At 45.5% G+C, this 11945-nt stretch overlaps 1 protein-coding gene across 1 annotated transcript in view; it reads right to left on the reverse strand.

Annotated features, from left to right (window-relative positions):
- Positions 1-11945, reverse strand: part of MED13L (mediator complex subunit 13L) — a 167586-nt gene that overhangs the window by 22519 nt on the left and 133122 nt on the right. The window contains exons 13-17 of the mRNA XM_021549848.2: positions 11512-11636; positions 10293-10392; positions 6815-7035; positions 3565-3770; positions 365-1311 (exon numbers count right to left, since the gene is read on the reverse strand). Of these exons, the coding sequence (XP_021405523.2) occupies positions 365-1311; positions 3565-3770; positions 6815-7035; positions 10293-10392; positions 11512-11636 (1599 nt within the window). The remainder of the gene's footprint in view (positions 1-364; positions 1312-3564; positions 3771-6814; positions 7036-10292; positions 10393-11511; positions 11637-11945) is intronic.

Consider the following 11945-nt stretch of genomic DNA (forward strand, 5'->3'; position numbering starts at 1 on the left):
CTCCCCCGCCCCGGACATTTTCCCCTTTTCCCCCTCTAACTCAAACAGAGCAATTCTCTTCTGCTGACTGCTTATACCCGTCTCTGAAATCAAAAAGGGCCCCTAATTTTGCCTCCCCCCAAATACCTGAATTTGCTTCAGATTTGTGAACTTCCACAGACTCATTCCCAATTTAGGCTACAAAGTCTGAGGACAACTAGATTATTGGTACTTCAGATGTAATTTACATATTCAGAAATCTACTTTATCTCCAGCATATTTTTAGTCCTGTCATTTCCCACATAAAGGTGATATGGATCACAACTAAACAAATTTACAGAGGTCACAAAACATTCAGAGACAAAAGGCTCAGCTGCGCATGTACCGTTGCTGTGAGGCCAGGAATGGACAGTGGCACTTCGGACAAGGGCTTCATCCACCTTGCCCCCCGTGGGGTTGTCCACGTACTGCCTGCCCTGCTCCAGGGCGTTGAAGCATTCCACCCAGGAGTCGTTGCTGTCAGCCTGCAGCCGGTCGTAGCTCAAGTTAACACAGGGCAGTGTCTGGCGGTTGTTGGAGGCCATGTAATCCAGGCAGCTCAGTGAGGTGAAGGGCTGCGTGTGCTGGTTCTGCAGCAGCAGCAGGAGGCTCATGGGAGGCTCCTGGCTCCTCCTGGCTCCCTCTCCCATCTGTGAGATCAAGTTGCTCTGGCAGATCATCAGTCGCCTTTCTGCAGCCTGGCCGATGTCCGAAGTCTTGCCGAAAATATCCAGCTCATCCTCGATGAAGAGCCCGGAGTTGTAGCCCAGCTTGCGGTTCATGATGGCGCTGAAGCCACAGGTGCAGCGGTACTGATCCTCGTTGGAGGAGTCGGGGATGTACAGCCCCACATCGGCGCCCTTGATGTTCATGTTGCAGGCGCAGATGCAGCAGCTGTCAAAGTTCCTGTCCTTGAAGATGTTGAGCACGGAGTCGGAGAGGATGAGGGTCACGTACAGGCTGTGCGCCTCCGGGATGGGCTGCACCGTGCCCGGCTCCACCGAGTTGAGCGGCCGCGTGGTGGAGGGGGTGGAGGCGGGGGAGCCCTGGTCCGTGCTGTCGTACTTGACGGAGCCCTGGCCGCTGGCGGTGCCCCCGCCTCGGGGAGTCCTGGGCGTGCGCGGCGTGCGCGGCGTGGGCACCGAGAAGCGCGGCGTGGCCGGGGACGGCAGCACCCCCGCGCCGCTGTTGCTGGCAGGGGCCGCGCTGTTGAGCATCACCGGCGTGCTCATCTGGGGCGTGCTCATCTGCAGGTAGTCCTGGTCCGCCAGGCTGCCCACGCTGGGCACGTTGCTGCAGGGAAGGGATGGGAACAGAGACCCGTTCTGTCAAAGCTCATTTTTAAATACAAGGAGATAGTGCAACCTGAAGGGTTTCATTGAAACTGCAGTAAAGAACACTCTGGTCATAACCTTGACTCATGGCTCTCAACAGAACTCAGAATTCTCACCACAAGCACCATTGTTTCTTATAATTGTGATAAAAAGTATTACTTCACCCTCTTAAAGATTATTCTTATGGCCTAAAACTCAAATGCTCTTGAGAACAATTTCTAGACAAATGATCAACTTAAGATTTAGAATGTTTGCAACTTTTTTAGGGACAAAAGAATAGAAACTTTTATTTTAAACACCACTATCTGTGAAGAGACACAGATTAGTAGGAATGAAAGTATCTCAGAGAGATAGAAATCTTTATTTTAGAAATGATCACTTGAAATAATTGTCAAAAATCATACATGTGGCTCTGATACATGGTGTCACCTCATGGACACGCTCTGTATGATTCTATAAATTCAAATCCTCATTTTGGATTACACAGTCTATGGCACAATGGGATATGTTCCATTACAAACTGTTAGTCCAGTAAAGCTAAGAATCATATTTTTGGGTCATCTCCATTCATGATTGAGTTTTATTACTCTGTTTTTGTCATTTCCTGCCAAATTCAAGTGACCAGAGAACAGTTTGTACATTCCCATGAGATCTGTCTTCCATCTGCAAGGACTCGATTCAAGAAACAGGTAATAAGGGGCTAATCAAAGAAAAGTATCTTATTTTCTCTTTCCAGATCACTTCTAACCTGCTTACTTTTCTTGTAATGTGTTAATTGCATATTAGAATGAGGAAAGAGTGTAAGATCTCAATGAGTCTCTAGATAAGGAAGGGAAAACAGGATTTTTCCATGTTTGTCCTCACAGTGTATTTTGTGTGTCATTGGAAAGGACTAGCATTTGAATGCCCACCTATCAATAGTGACTTGAAAAGGAAAACACTGAAGACCTCTTTCCTTACAACCATTTTATTACCTTGAACTGATGTATGTCCAACTCAAAGCTAGAGAGGACAAAATAATGAAGCAGAGTCTGAAGGAGCTGTGGAGCTGCAGCAGAGTGCGTGCCTCAGACTAATAAGAAAAGGTGACCTAGAAACCCTGATTGGCAATCACCACTCTGTCGGAAGCCTGCAGTAATAATCCTCACTCTAATTGGATTAGATTGAAAATGAAAGGGTTTTTTCCCCCAACAAATACCTGAAATTAATAACCAGCTCAGGCCTGGTGCATCAGTTACTATTATGAAAAAACCTGAGAATTAAATTGCTCCCTAGGTACTATATCAAGGGTTTACAATTTCTCCTTTGCAATTCTTTTGAGAACACTGAAGGACCCTCTGGGGCTGCAAAAGGACTGATTTAAAAGATTTACAGACTGATTTAAGGATACAGACTGCCTCCTCTAGAAGTGAAGTAGTGCAGCAGGAGACTTTTGTACTATTACTATGCTTTTTAAGAAGTTTTATTAATTTAATGGTGCAATTCTTGCTAGCATTCAAAACCTCCAGCAATGAATTTCCTCCATAAACATTGCTAATTTCTGAGAACTGAGTGAGGAATCCAAGCTTTGAAAATGAATGTCAGTTGTTCCCTGTAGGTCTCCTCTTTTGGTATCAGGAAGGGTGGGACAGGACAGGACATGGACCAACAGCTGTCTGATCAGCAGCTCCCCACAGCCCCACTCAGGGACACCACAGGAGCTCAGAGGAGCTCATGGGAACAGAGGCTGGGGAGTTCTCATAGGCCCTCATAACATTTCCAGAGTTTTCAGAATGGCAAACGGAGTCACCAGGACCAGAGATCACCAGGCTGGAGCTCAAAGTGACACAAGGGAACCTGGCTGGAGGCTGGATATGGAAATGGGAGAGCAGAGATGTGATGGCTTCAGTGCATTAATTTTGTTTCCCAACACTTGTGGTTTCTGTTGAATGACAATATTTTCCTGTATCAAAAATTACCATTAATTCAGGCACTGCATGTATCCTGTTCCTTTAAAAGCCCTGAGAATGGACCCACACTGGAACACCCCTGACTGCCAAAGCCAGGGTTAAATGTTCCTGCTATCAGAACTGTGTTGAACTCAGTCAATGACAAACCTAAAAGGTCTAAAATACATTTGCAGGTTAAAGCAGTGTCAATACAAACAAGCATTTTAGTTACCCAGCTTTAGGCATGGGCTTGACAGACCCATTTCCTGCAAGGCTGTACTTACTTGTAGCCATCTCTGATGAAAGTGGCTGCAGGTGGCAATGGAAGTTGTTCAATTTTCGGAGGAACAGCCCAAGAAGGCCTGAAGATGCAGGCATCTGGAATCTTCAGAGGTAGGAGGCACTGGCTGGGCAGAATCTTCAGTGGAGCAAACAGGGAAGAGCCCACGAAAGGTTGAAATGATGGAACTTTGTGCACATACGAAAAATCCTGCAACATCCAAGTGATCTTGGTTACAACAATGTGGTCATGCTGCTCTTTAAATATTTTTTAAAATTAAAATCTATTGAACTGTTTGAACCCTCTAAAATTACTACTTTTCCCCCCAAAATTAACTATATTTATTCCTTCTAGAAGGCATTCAAGAGCAGTTCCTTCAAGGAAACTCAGCTGAGGCTCCCTGTTATCCCGAGATGCTGCACAACTTTATGGCAGGAGGTTTCACAATTGGATCAGGCTCATTTCAGACAAGCTGTGCCTGAAACATGAGTAGTGCACTATGAAATTTTCACACTACCTAACTTTTAGCACCTCATTTAGGCACTTAAAAGATTGATCTTTGCAAGACTTCTCTACTGACAGTGGGGAGAGGCTGTCACAGTGTAAGGAACCCTGAGGTGCCTTGAGGCAGCCTCTAAATAACCCCCACTGTGGGGGATTCACATCACTTCAGCAATAACAGTGCACATCTTGCACATGCCAATCATTGCACAGAGTATTAAATACAAATATCTAAACAATCCAGCAAACACAGTATTAACTATCAGTGAAATTCAGCCCAGCTGGGCTTGCAGTGACTGTCACATTTTCTTGCAGCGAGTGATGACAAGAACTTCAGCCAGGGTTTCTAGAGCTATTCCAGCTCTTTCAGGAGAACAGATTTAGTCCTCTTGAGGCACTACTGCAAAGTAAAAATCAGCATGAAAACAGTAACATCAGTCTCAGTATTTAATATCTAATTAGAGCTTTGTATTTTTTTCCCTTGCACCTTGTCAAGCATTGAGGGATGAGGAATGTGTGGCTTTCTATCTCCAGCTGCAGAATGCTCAGCACAAGGAATCTACTTCCATGTTCTCAGAATGATCAGCAATGGGTTTAGTGCTCGTTTCCCCCACTGGTGTGTATAAGCAGGTGTGACACACACAGAAGCAAGTCAATTGTGCTGTTGGAATGTTCTCAGGCAGAATTGAAGTAAGTATTTTAATACTCCTGCAATGGCTGTGAGGGAGATTAAAATATCTTTGGTATCAATGATGCCCTGAAATCTGTTCCCACTCCAAAACCTTCAGCTCAACAAATTCCAAGACAGACCTTTTTTTTCCAGGCCCAAGTTATCCTATTCTTAAACAAACAATTTACTGCACAAGCAAAAGAAAAAAAACAGCAAGGTCTGTGGCAAGGCAAAAATCTTACAAACATTATAAAAAACTTATTTCAAACTCCTGTAGTGGTGTAACAGCTTGTGGATGCACCAACTCAAGATGGGCAATGGAGACTGTCCTGGAGCACTGAGAAGGTGCCTCTTCCCAATGTGCCTCCAAGTGAGAGGGAGGGAGCGGAAGAAGGGGAGGAAGGGAAGATCTGGCAGTACCAAAGCAGACTTGCCCCCTGTCCTGATATCCAGCTGGGTTATGCCATCAGGAGGGATTCTGGGAATTCATTCCCACATCTGCAAAGCCTCTTTCTAAGCTCCCTGCCAGCTCAGCCCTTGGCAGGAGAATGAGCTGGGAATTCTGGGGTCTGACTGGACACACTGGACTGACACAAAAACATGGGAGCACAACCCTGGAATGCTGTCCCACATGCTGTCCTGCTTCCTGCCAGGGACAAGGACTCCCTTCTCTTCCAGGGACAAAATTGAAAGCTCCTGTGGAAGAAGTCAGTCACCCTGTGGGATTTGCCACGGCCTCTCTTGCAATCTGCCTGAGGGATGCTGTTCCTGCTGGCAGGAAAATGTCCTGGTTGACAGCTGACCACATCATTTACACTGAACAAAGGCATCCATCAGTATCCTCACACCAACACAGAGCCACTTCTTGTCCACACAGCTGCAAGTGTGTCCCTGGCTCAGCAATGCAGATCCCTAAAAATCAGCCCTCAATCAGTTCCAACATGGGCACAAAGGAGAGGGAAGGAGGTGGTGCTGGAGAGAGAGATGGCTGCTGAAATAGAAGGAACAGGCTGTGGCACATGAGGGACAGAGTGGGTCTGAAGGAGAATTAGGCTAGACAGTCAAAGGATGGAGACTACCAGGAAGCCAGAGTTAGAGTGGGCATCTCCCATGTTATTCCCTGTGTAGAGAGCAGCTTGCTGCAGAACAACATGCTGTGCATTTCCACACAAAAAGTGCATTTTTTATTTTTAAAAAAATCCCTCAGGCTGTATGCATGGAAATATGGCAACAGTTCTGCTAACGGTGAGAAAAGGCAGCCCCAGAAGTTCAGTAATGCAGGACACACAAGCAGAATGATTTGTGCCCTACTCTAACCCTGTGATGGAACAATGACACAACCTATGTGTATCAGTGCTGATGCTGGGTCCCTCCATGGGATGCTATGGAGAAATGGCCACACTGGGATGTCACAAGAACCCAGAGTCCCCAGCTACAAACAGCTCTTTACTGAGACACTACAGGACTCGAGAGAGGAGGAACTAGGTGACATTACCTGACCTGTGTTATACAGAAAGTCAGATAAGAATGGTCCCATCTGGCCTTAAAACTTGTGAAGTAACATCAGCTGAAGAAGAAACAGAGCAAGTTCAACCCCTGGGCTTTCTCAGAGTTTCAACCCTAACCAAAAAAGGAACATTTCAGAGAGATAAAGGCAGCCTTTCTACATGCACCACTTTATCCCACTGTGTGACAGCCTGGCATCAGGGAGGGGGGCACAGCAAAGGTGCCATACAGAAATAATCTAAAGAAATACATCATTTAACAGCTACTTAGCCACAAGTGTGGAGTTTTTCCATACATGGACATTCTTTCTATTAGGCCCAGGGCTCATTTCACACACAATACTGTTTGTTTCCTGAGAACACCCAGAACCATTACAAACATAAAATTACAAAATGCCTACAGTTAAATCAGCGAAACTATTAAAAAACTCTTCTACTAGAGAAGAGTATTTTTCCAGCTCCTGGCTGACAGGTTCTTTACACAGTTCCAGCTCACATTTGTTAGTTGCTACAAACACTACATGTTTGTAAAATTCAAAGTGTACATTTGTAAAAATCCCACATTTGTGGCATGTTACCTTAATTTCTTCAGGTTTAGGGCTACCTAATCCATCCTCCACCTCCATTTTAAACTCAGCCAGCTGTGTTGGAACCATGTTGACCATAGGACTCTCCATCATTCCCAAGGCAGTCACAGTTTCTGAACTTATTCCATCTTTGTAACTCATCACTGGGGAGAAGGCAGGGTGCTGTTCTAAAGAGGGTGGTGTTGGGAACATCCTTTGGAGATCTGCCACAGCTGAAGAGGATGAAATAACACAGTTAATCATTCAAATACAAATTCTCAAGGAAATTCAGTAAAACAGAAGAGATCAATTCACTGTTAGCTTATTTCATTGGTTAAAAACTAGCAAAGCTTCTCCAGACTTACTGGGGTTTTGACAGCAGTGTAAGTGTAGGCCAAATGTTAACTCCTAGGGATAAATTCCCCAAATTCCTAGGGATACTCTGCAAGGTTATTGTTCAGCAGAAACAACAACCTGGTAGATTGACAAACAAATGTACAGTTTACCAGCAACTAATAAATCCTTCGTAACTGGGAGGTGAATTGACATTAACACCACGTTCACCTCAGTGACTTTCTAAGGAATCACAGAGGAGTTTCCTCCCTTTGCCAGAGCTGACCCAGCCCTAAACCAGGAGGCATTTGGAATTCATGTGCCCTGAGCTGGATTTCTCCACTCAGGCACTGTAGTCTTGTCTGGTCCATGGCAACACAACTCCTGCCACAAACATGGGCAGTTCTGCCCAGGAGCAGACTGTCAGGAATCCTGAAGTTCCAGTGCCAGAGAAGCCACAAAATTATCATTTTCCATCATAAGACATTAAGCCAGGAAGATCCCTAATTGACTTCTCAGGAAATGAACATAATGGAATCATCCATTGTCTATTTTTCTTCTTTAAGCAGAACCAACCCCAACAGAGAGGCTCTATACAGAGTAATGCAATCGAACACAAATCACAGAAAAGTCTTGCATGTTCTCCCCAGCTCCATTCTGCTTCCTTCCAGCTACAGCTTCCATTATTATTTTGTGTCACATTCAGCATAAATGCTCTCTTTTCCTGTCTTAAATTAGGACAGATCCTCTCTGGACAAAATCATCAGTGGTTAACTAATTAGAGAAGGGTGAATTCCCACAAGTGCCTCCTCTTAGATACTTCTTTGGACAGATTTAATGTCCAATCCCATTTCCATACCCAAGCTGATGGGACACAAGGACACTCTTATACTCAGTAACATCTGTAGCCTAAAGACTATGGAAAATTCATAAATTAATACAGATAGGTTTCTGACTGGTAAACACTGTGTTGTGGAAATCCAAACAGGTAAGAATTACTGTTCTCAAACACAAACAGAAAAAGGCAGAAGTAAGTGAAGAGATTAGAATTATCTATGGACTATGAATACCTGCACTAACAGCACATTTGTGTAGGATGCTGCAGCCTCAGGATGTGTCTCCACTCTGCCTTTACAGAGCCAGCCCTGCATGGGATGCCTTTGTGCTCAGAGATGACACAGCCAGGCTACTGAACTCTTTAGACAAAGGGATACCACTTAAATAGGGGCAGACCTCTTAAAATGCAGTTCTTTTGGTAATAGCTGTCCAAGCTGAACCCAGTCCTTCACAATCTGGAGTAGCAGAGTAAACAACGGGCTATAATTAGTCCCACTCTGTCCATATTCTTTTTTTCCCCACTCTCTCAGTATCTGAATTTTTAGAAGACTTTAGTCTTGTCCTGATACAGGATAAATCAAAGCTGAAAAGAAGTTAAGTGGAATGGAAGAAACTCCTTTCCACCAAATATTAGTATGGAATACAATGTGCAGGCTGGCAGCTGGATTGGCTCCCTCTGTTTCTCAGCAGAGGGAGGTGCTTTAGGCACTGGAGAGGGGACAGGGAGGAAGGTTAAAATGAAGCGTGGCCAGTAGGAATTTATGATGCTGTACAAGGCAATTCAGCTCTCCACAGACACTGCTGTACCTCCACAGCTGGTGGCAAGGCCACAGCTACAAGTGGAGTGTATCTGTTTAACTTCACACTACATCATTTTCTCACCTCCAGCTCACTCCACTTAGCAAAATTCTGCAGTGCAGATTCATAAAAAAGTTTAATTACAAAAAAATCCCCCAACCCTACAGCAACAGGCAACTATCATCATTCATTTTCATGTGTGTCATGCTTGAAAAAGCCTTGCATATTTTAAAAAGCTGTGGATCAACTAAACCTGTCAAAATTCAATCTCTGTATATTTCAGACTTCTACATTTGAGTAAATCAGCACAGCTTTTATGGGTCCATAAAATTCTGACTCATCTCCTTCAGACTGGCTTTTTTTCTTCACCTCAATTTGTTCTCATTACCAGCTGAAGTTAATGAGAAGGTATTAAAGAATGATTTGCAGAGAGATTGGATTTCTGCTTATAGTGGCCACAGAAATCAAACACTCTTCCTTCTCACCACAAAGTAATTCATAATTTGACTTGTTACTATTACACCAAAAATTCTCGCCTTCCTCCTGTCCCACAAACACAGACACATTTCTCCTTTGTCTCAAGAGAAATGCTACCTACCCCCATAGAGATCTGTTCAGGCTGGAAAAGCCCTCTGAGATCATTGACTCCAGCCACTCCCAGCACTGCCAAGGCCCCACTGACCCATGTCCCCAAGTGCCACATCCACAGGGCTGGTAAACCCCTCCAGAGATGGGGACTGCAGCACTGCCCCGGGTACCTGTGCCAGGGCTTTACAACCCTTTCAATGAAGGAATTTTCCCAATATCCACCCTGAGCCTCTCCTGGCAGAGACTGACCCTGCCCAGCTGCCCTCTCCTGTCAGGTGCAAGAAATGCGGGAAAGCCCTCAAACCTCAGAGTACAAGTTATTATTCCAAACAGATGGTGGCACAGTCCTTAGAAAAAAGCTCTATTGTTTTAATCTAATTTCATACAATTTCAGAAGCTTTCTGCACTCTCATAACTTCCCTTGTCCATGTGCAGAGCCTGCAAAAACATCACTACCACAACCACCTATAAAAGGTCCACATTATGCCTGCAGTTACAACCCAACACTTTGATTTTAATCATGTACTTCAAATCCAGATTAAACCCTGAAGGTGATTTTAGTTTTAATTTGTCAAATGTCCAATGCAATTTTCTTCCAAGACAGGCTGCACCATGATGGCCTTGGTTTTAAATTCTTCGATTTTGTTGAATAGAAGGATTAATACTTAAAACAGGGACTTGGTAATGGTGGAAGTGCCCAACAGTGAGCAGAGAATAGAGAGGAAAGCTTCCAAAGGAAGATTTGTAACAAACCCCTCCCATAGTTCCAGACTAAGACAACAATGTCAACAGAAGAGTTCCTGATGTATCAGCAGGCTCATTAAAAATCCATGTCTGTATTCCCACTGCCCTCATTAAAAGCTGGCAATTCCAGCACAGGAGCGCCCTGGTAAGCGCAGGGCGCGGGGTGGGAGCTGTGCAGCTCTGTACTCACTGGGCGGGTAGGGGACCGCAGTCCGGCTGTCCTTGCCCAGCGGCCGCTCCTCGGAGCCCGCTGCCGGCAGCTTGGAGGAGCGCAGGGCTGGGGACACGGCCTGCAACACCAAACACAGTCAGCACCGAGTGGCTGCTTCTCTACTCCCCCACCCGTGCCCCCAAGGAATATGGATATTTTTCCCCTCTTTCAACACTAAAAACAAAAAGAAATATTTGGCTATGTATCCCCTCATAAATTGACACATACGTATAACTATGTATTTTTATAGTTCTATGCACAGACAAGTTATATGCAAAATGCTTGAAATTCATGAGACTGCTCTATTTATTTCTACGTTTGGATTACTCCAAAGTAGTAATGGGACTATGACACTGAGAGTAAGCCCAACACAGGCAAATGTTAAGGCAGGAAAAACCTTGGGGCTGTCCAGGGCAGCTTCAGAGAAGAAATTTTTTATTTTGACAGAACAGTTCTGGTAGATTTGCATATTAACTGTGGCATCTGAAGTGCAGTTTGTGTGGAACCACAATAAGGGAACTGGTGCACTTATAAAGCCCTGCCAAGAACAAGGCATAAGACTTTTAAAGATTTTAACTACTAACAGTCACTTTAAGACCACCTTTGTATCATTATGATTCTGTAGCATATGCTTAAAGATAGTGCCTATCCAGATCTTTGCCTTCCCAGGCAATTTACCACCCCTCATAACTGATATAAATGTGCATTTCCCTCTGTACTTCCTAACATGCAACAGCTATTTCTCTTTGCACTGAAATAAAGTGCTTGGAGGAATATGAAGGAACATGAATCAGAGAATTACTGGAATCCTGGATGGAATTTATTTTTTTTGGGGCAGTTTCTAAGACAAGGTAAAACAATCCATCACCAATTAATAAAACTTGGATCTTTTCCACCATAATTATCAAACACAAGGTTCTGACTGAAGTCAGAACTGACTGAAGTCCAGGACACAGAACTAGATATAATGGATTTATAAAAAAATGGCATTGCTCTCCCTATGGAAGCTCCTTACAGCCTGTCCAAGCAGGACACATCTCCCGAAGGATCTCTCTCTTTGCCAGCAAGGAGCAAAACTCCAAGATAAAATCCAAGCCTGCCTACCTGGAAACACTCACTCTCTCTCTATTAGGGATAATCATTCCCACTAGGAGTCTGTTTCTTGGCCTACAGAACACCCATCCCCACAAGGACTCACCCCAAGCTCATCCTCGTCGGAGTTGTCGAAGATGTTGTCGAGGTCGTGCAGGGACGGGGCCAGATCGGTGACCTGGGTGAGGCTGCCGGAGCCGGCCCTGCCGGCAGCGCTGTCCTGCCGCGGGTCTGCGGCAGAAAGGGAGCACAGTCAGGGACCCGGAGCGCGGGCAGGGACACGGGAGCGTGGGCAGGGACACAGTCAGGGACCCGGGAGCGCGGGCAGGGACACGGTCAGGGACCCGGGAGCACGGGCAGGGACACAGGGACCCGGGAGCGCGGGCAGGGACCCGGGAGCACAGTCAGGGACCCGGGAGCACGGGCAGGGACACAGTCAGGGACCCGGGAGCGCGGGCAGGGACCCGGGAGCACAGTCAGGGACCCGGGAGCACAGTCAGGGACCCGGGAGCACGGGCAGGGACACAGTCAGGGACCCGG

Source organism: Lonchura striata, chromosome 18 (genome assembly GCF_046129695.1).
Source record: "Lonchura striata isolate bLonStr1 chromosome 18, bLonStr1.mat, whole genome shotgun sequence".
In the NCBI taxonomy this organism is placed as follows: Eukaryota; Metazoa; Chordata; class Aves; order Passeriformes; family Estrildidae; genus Lonchura; species Lonchura striata.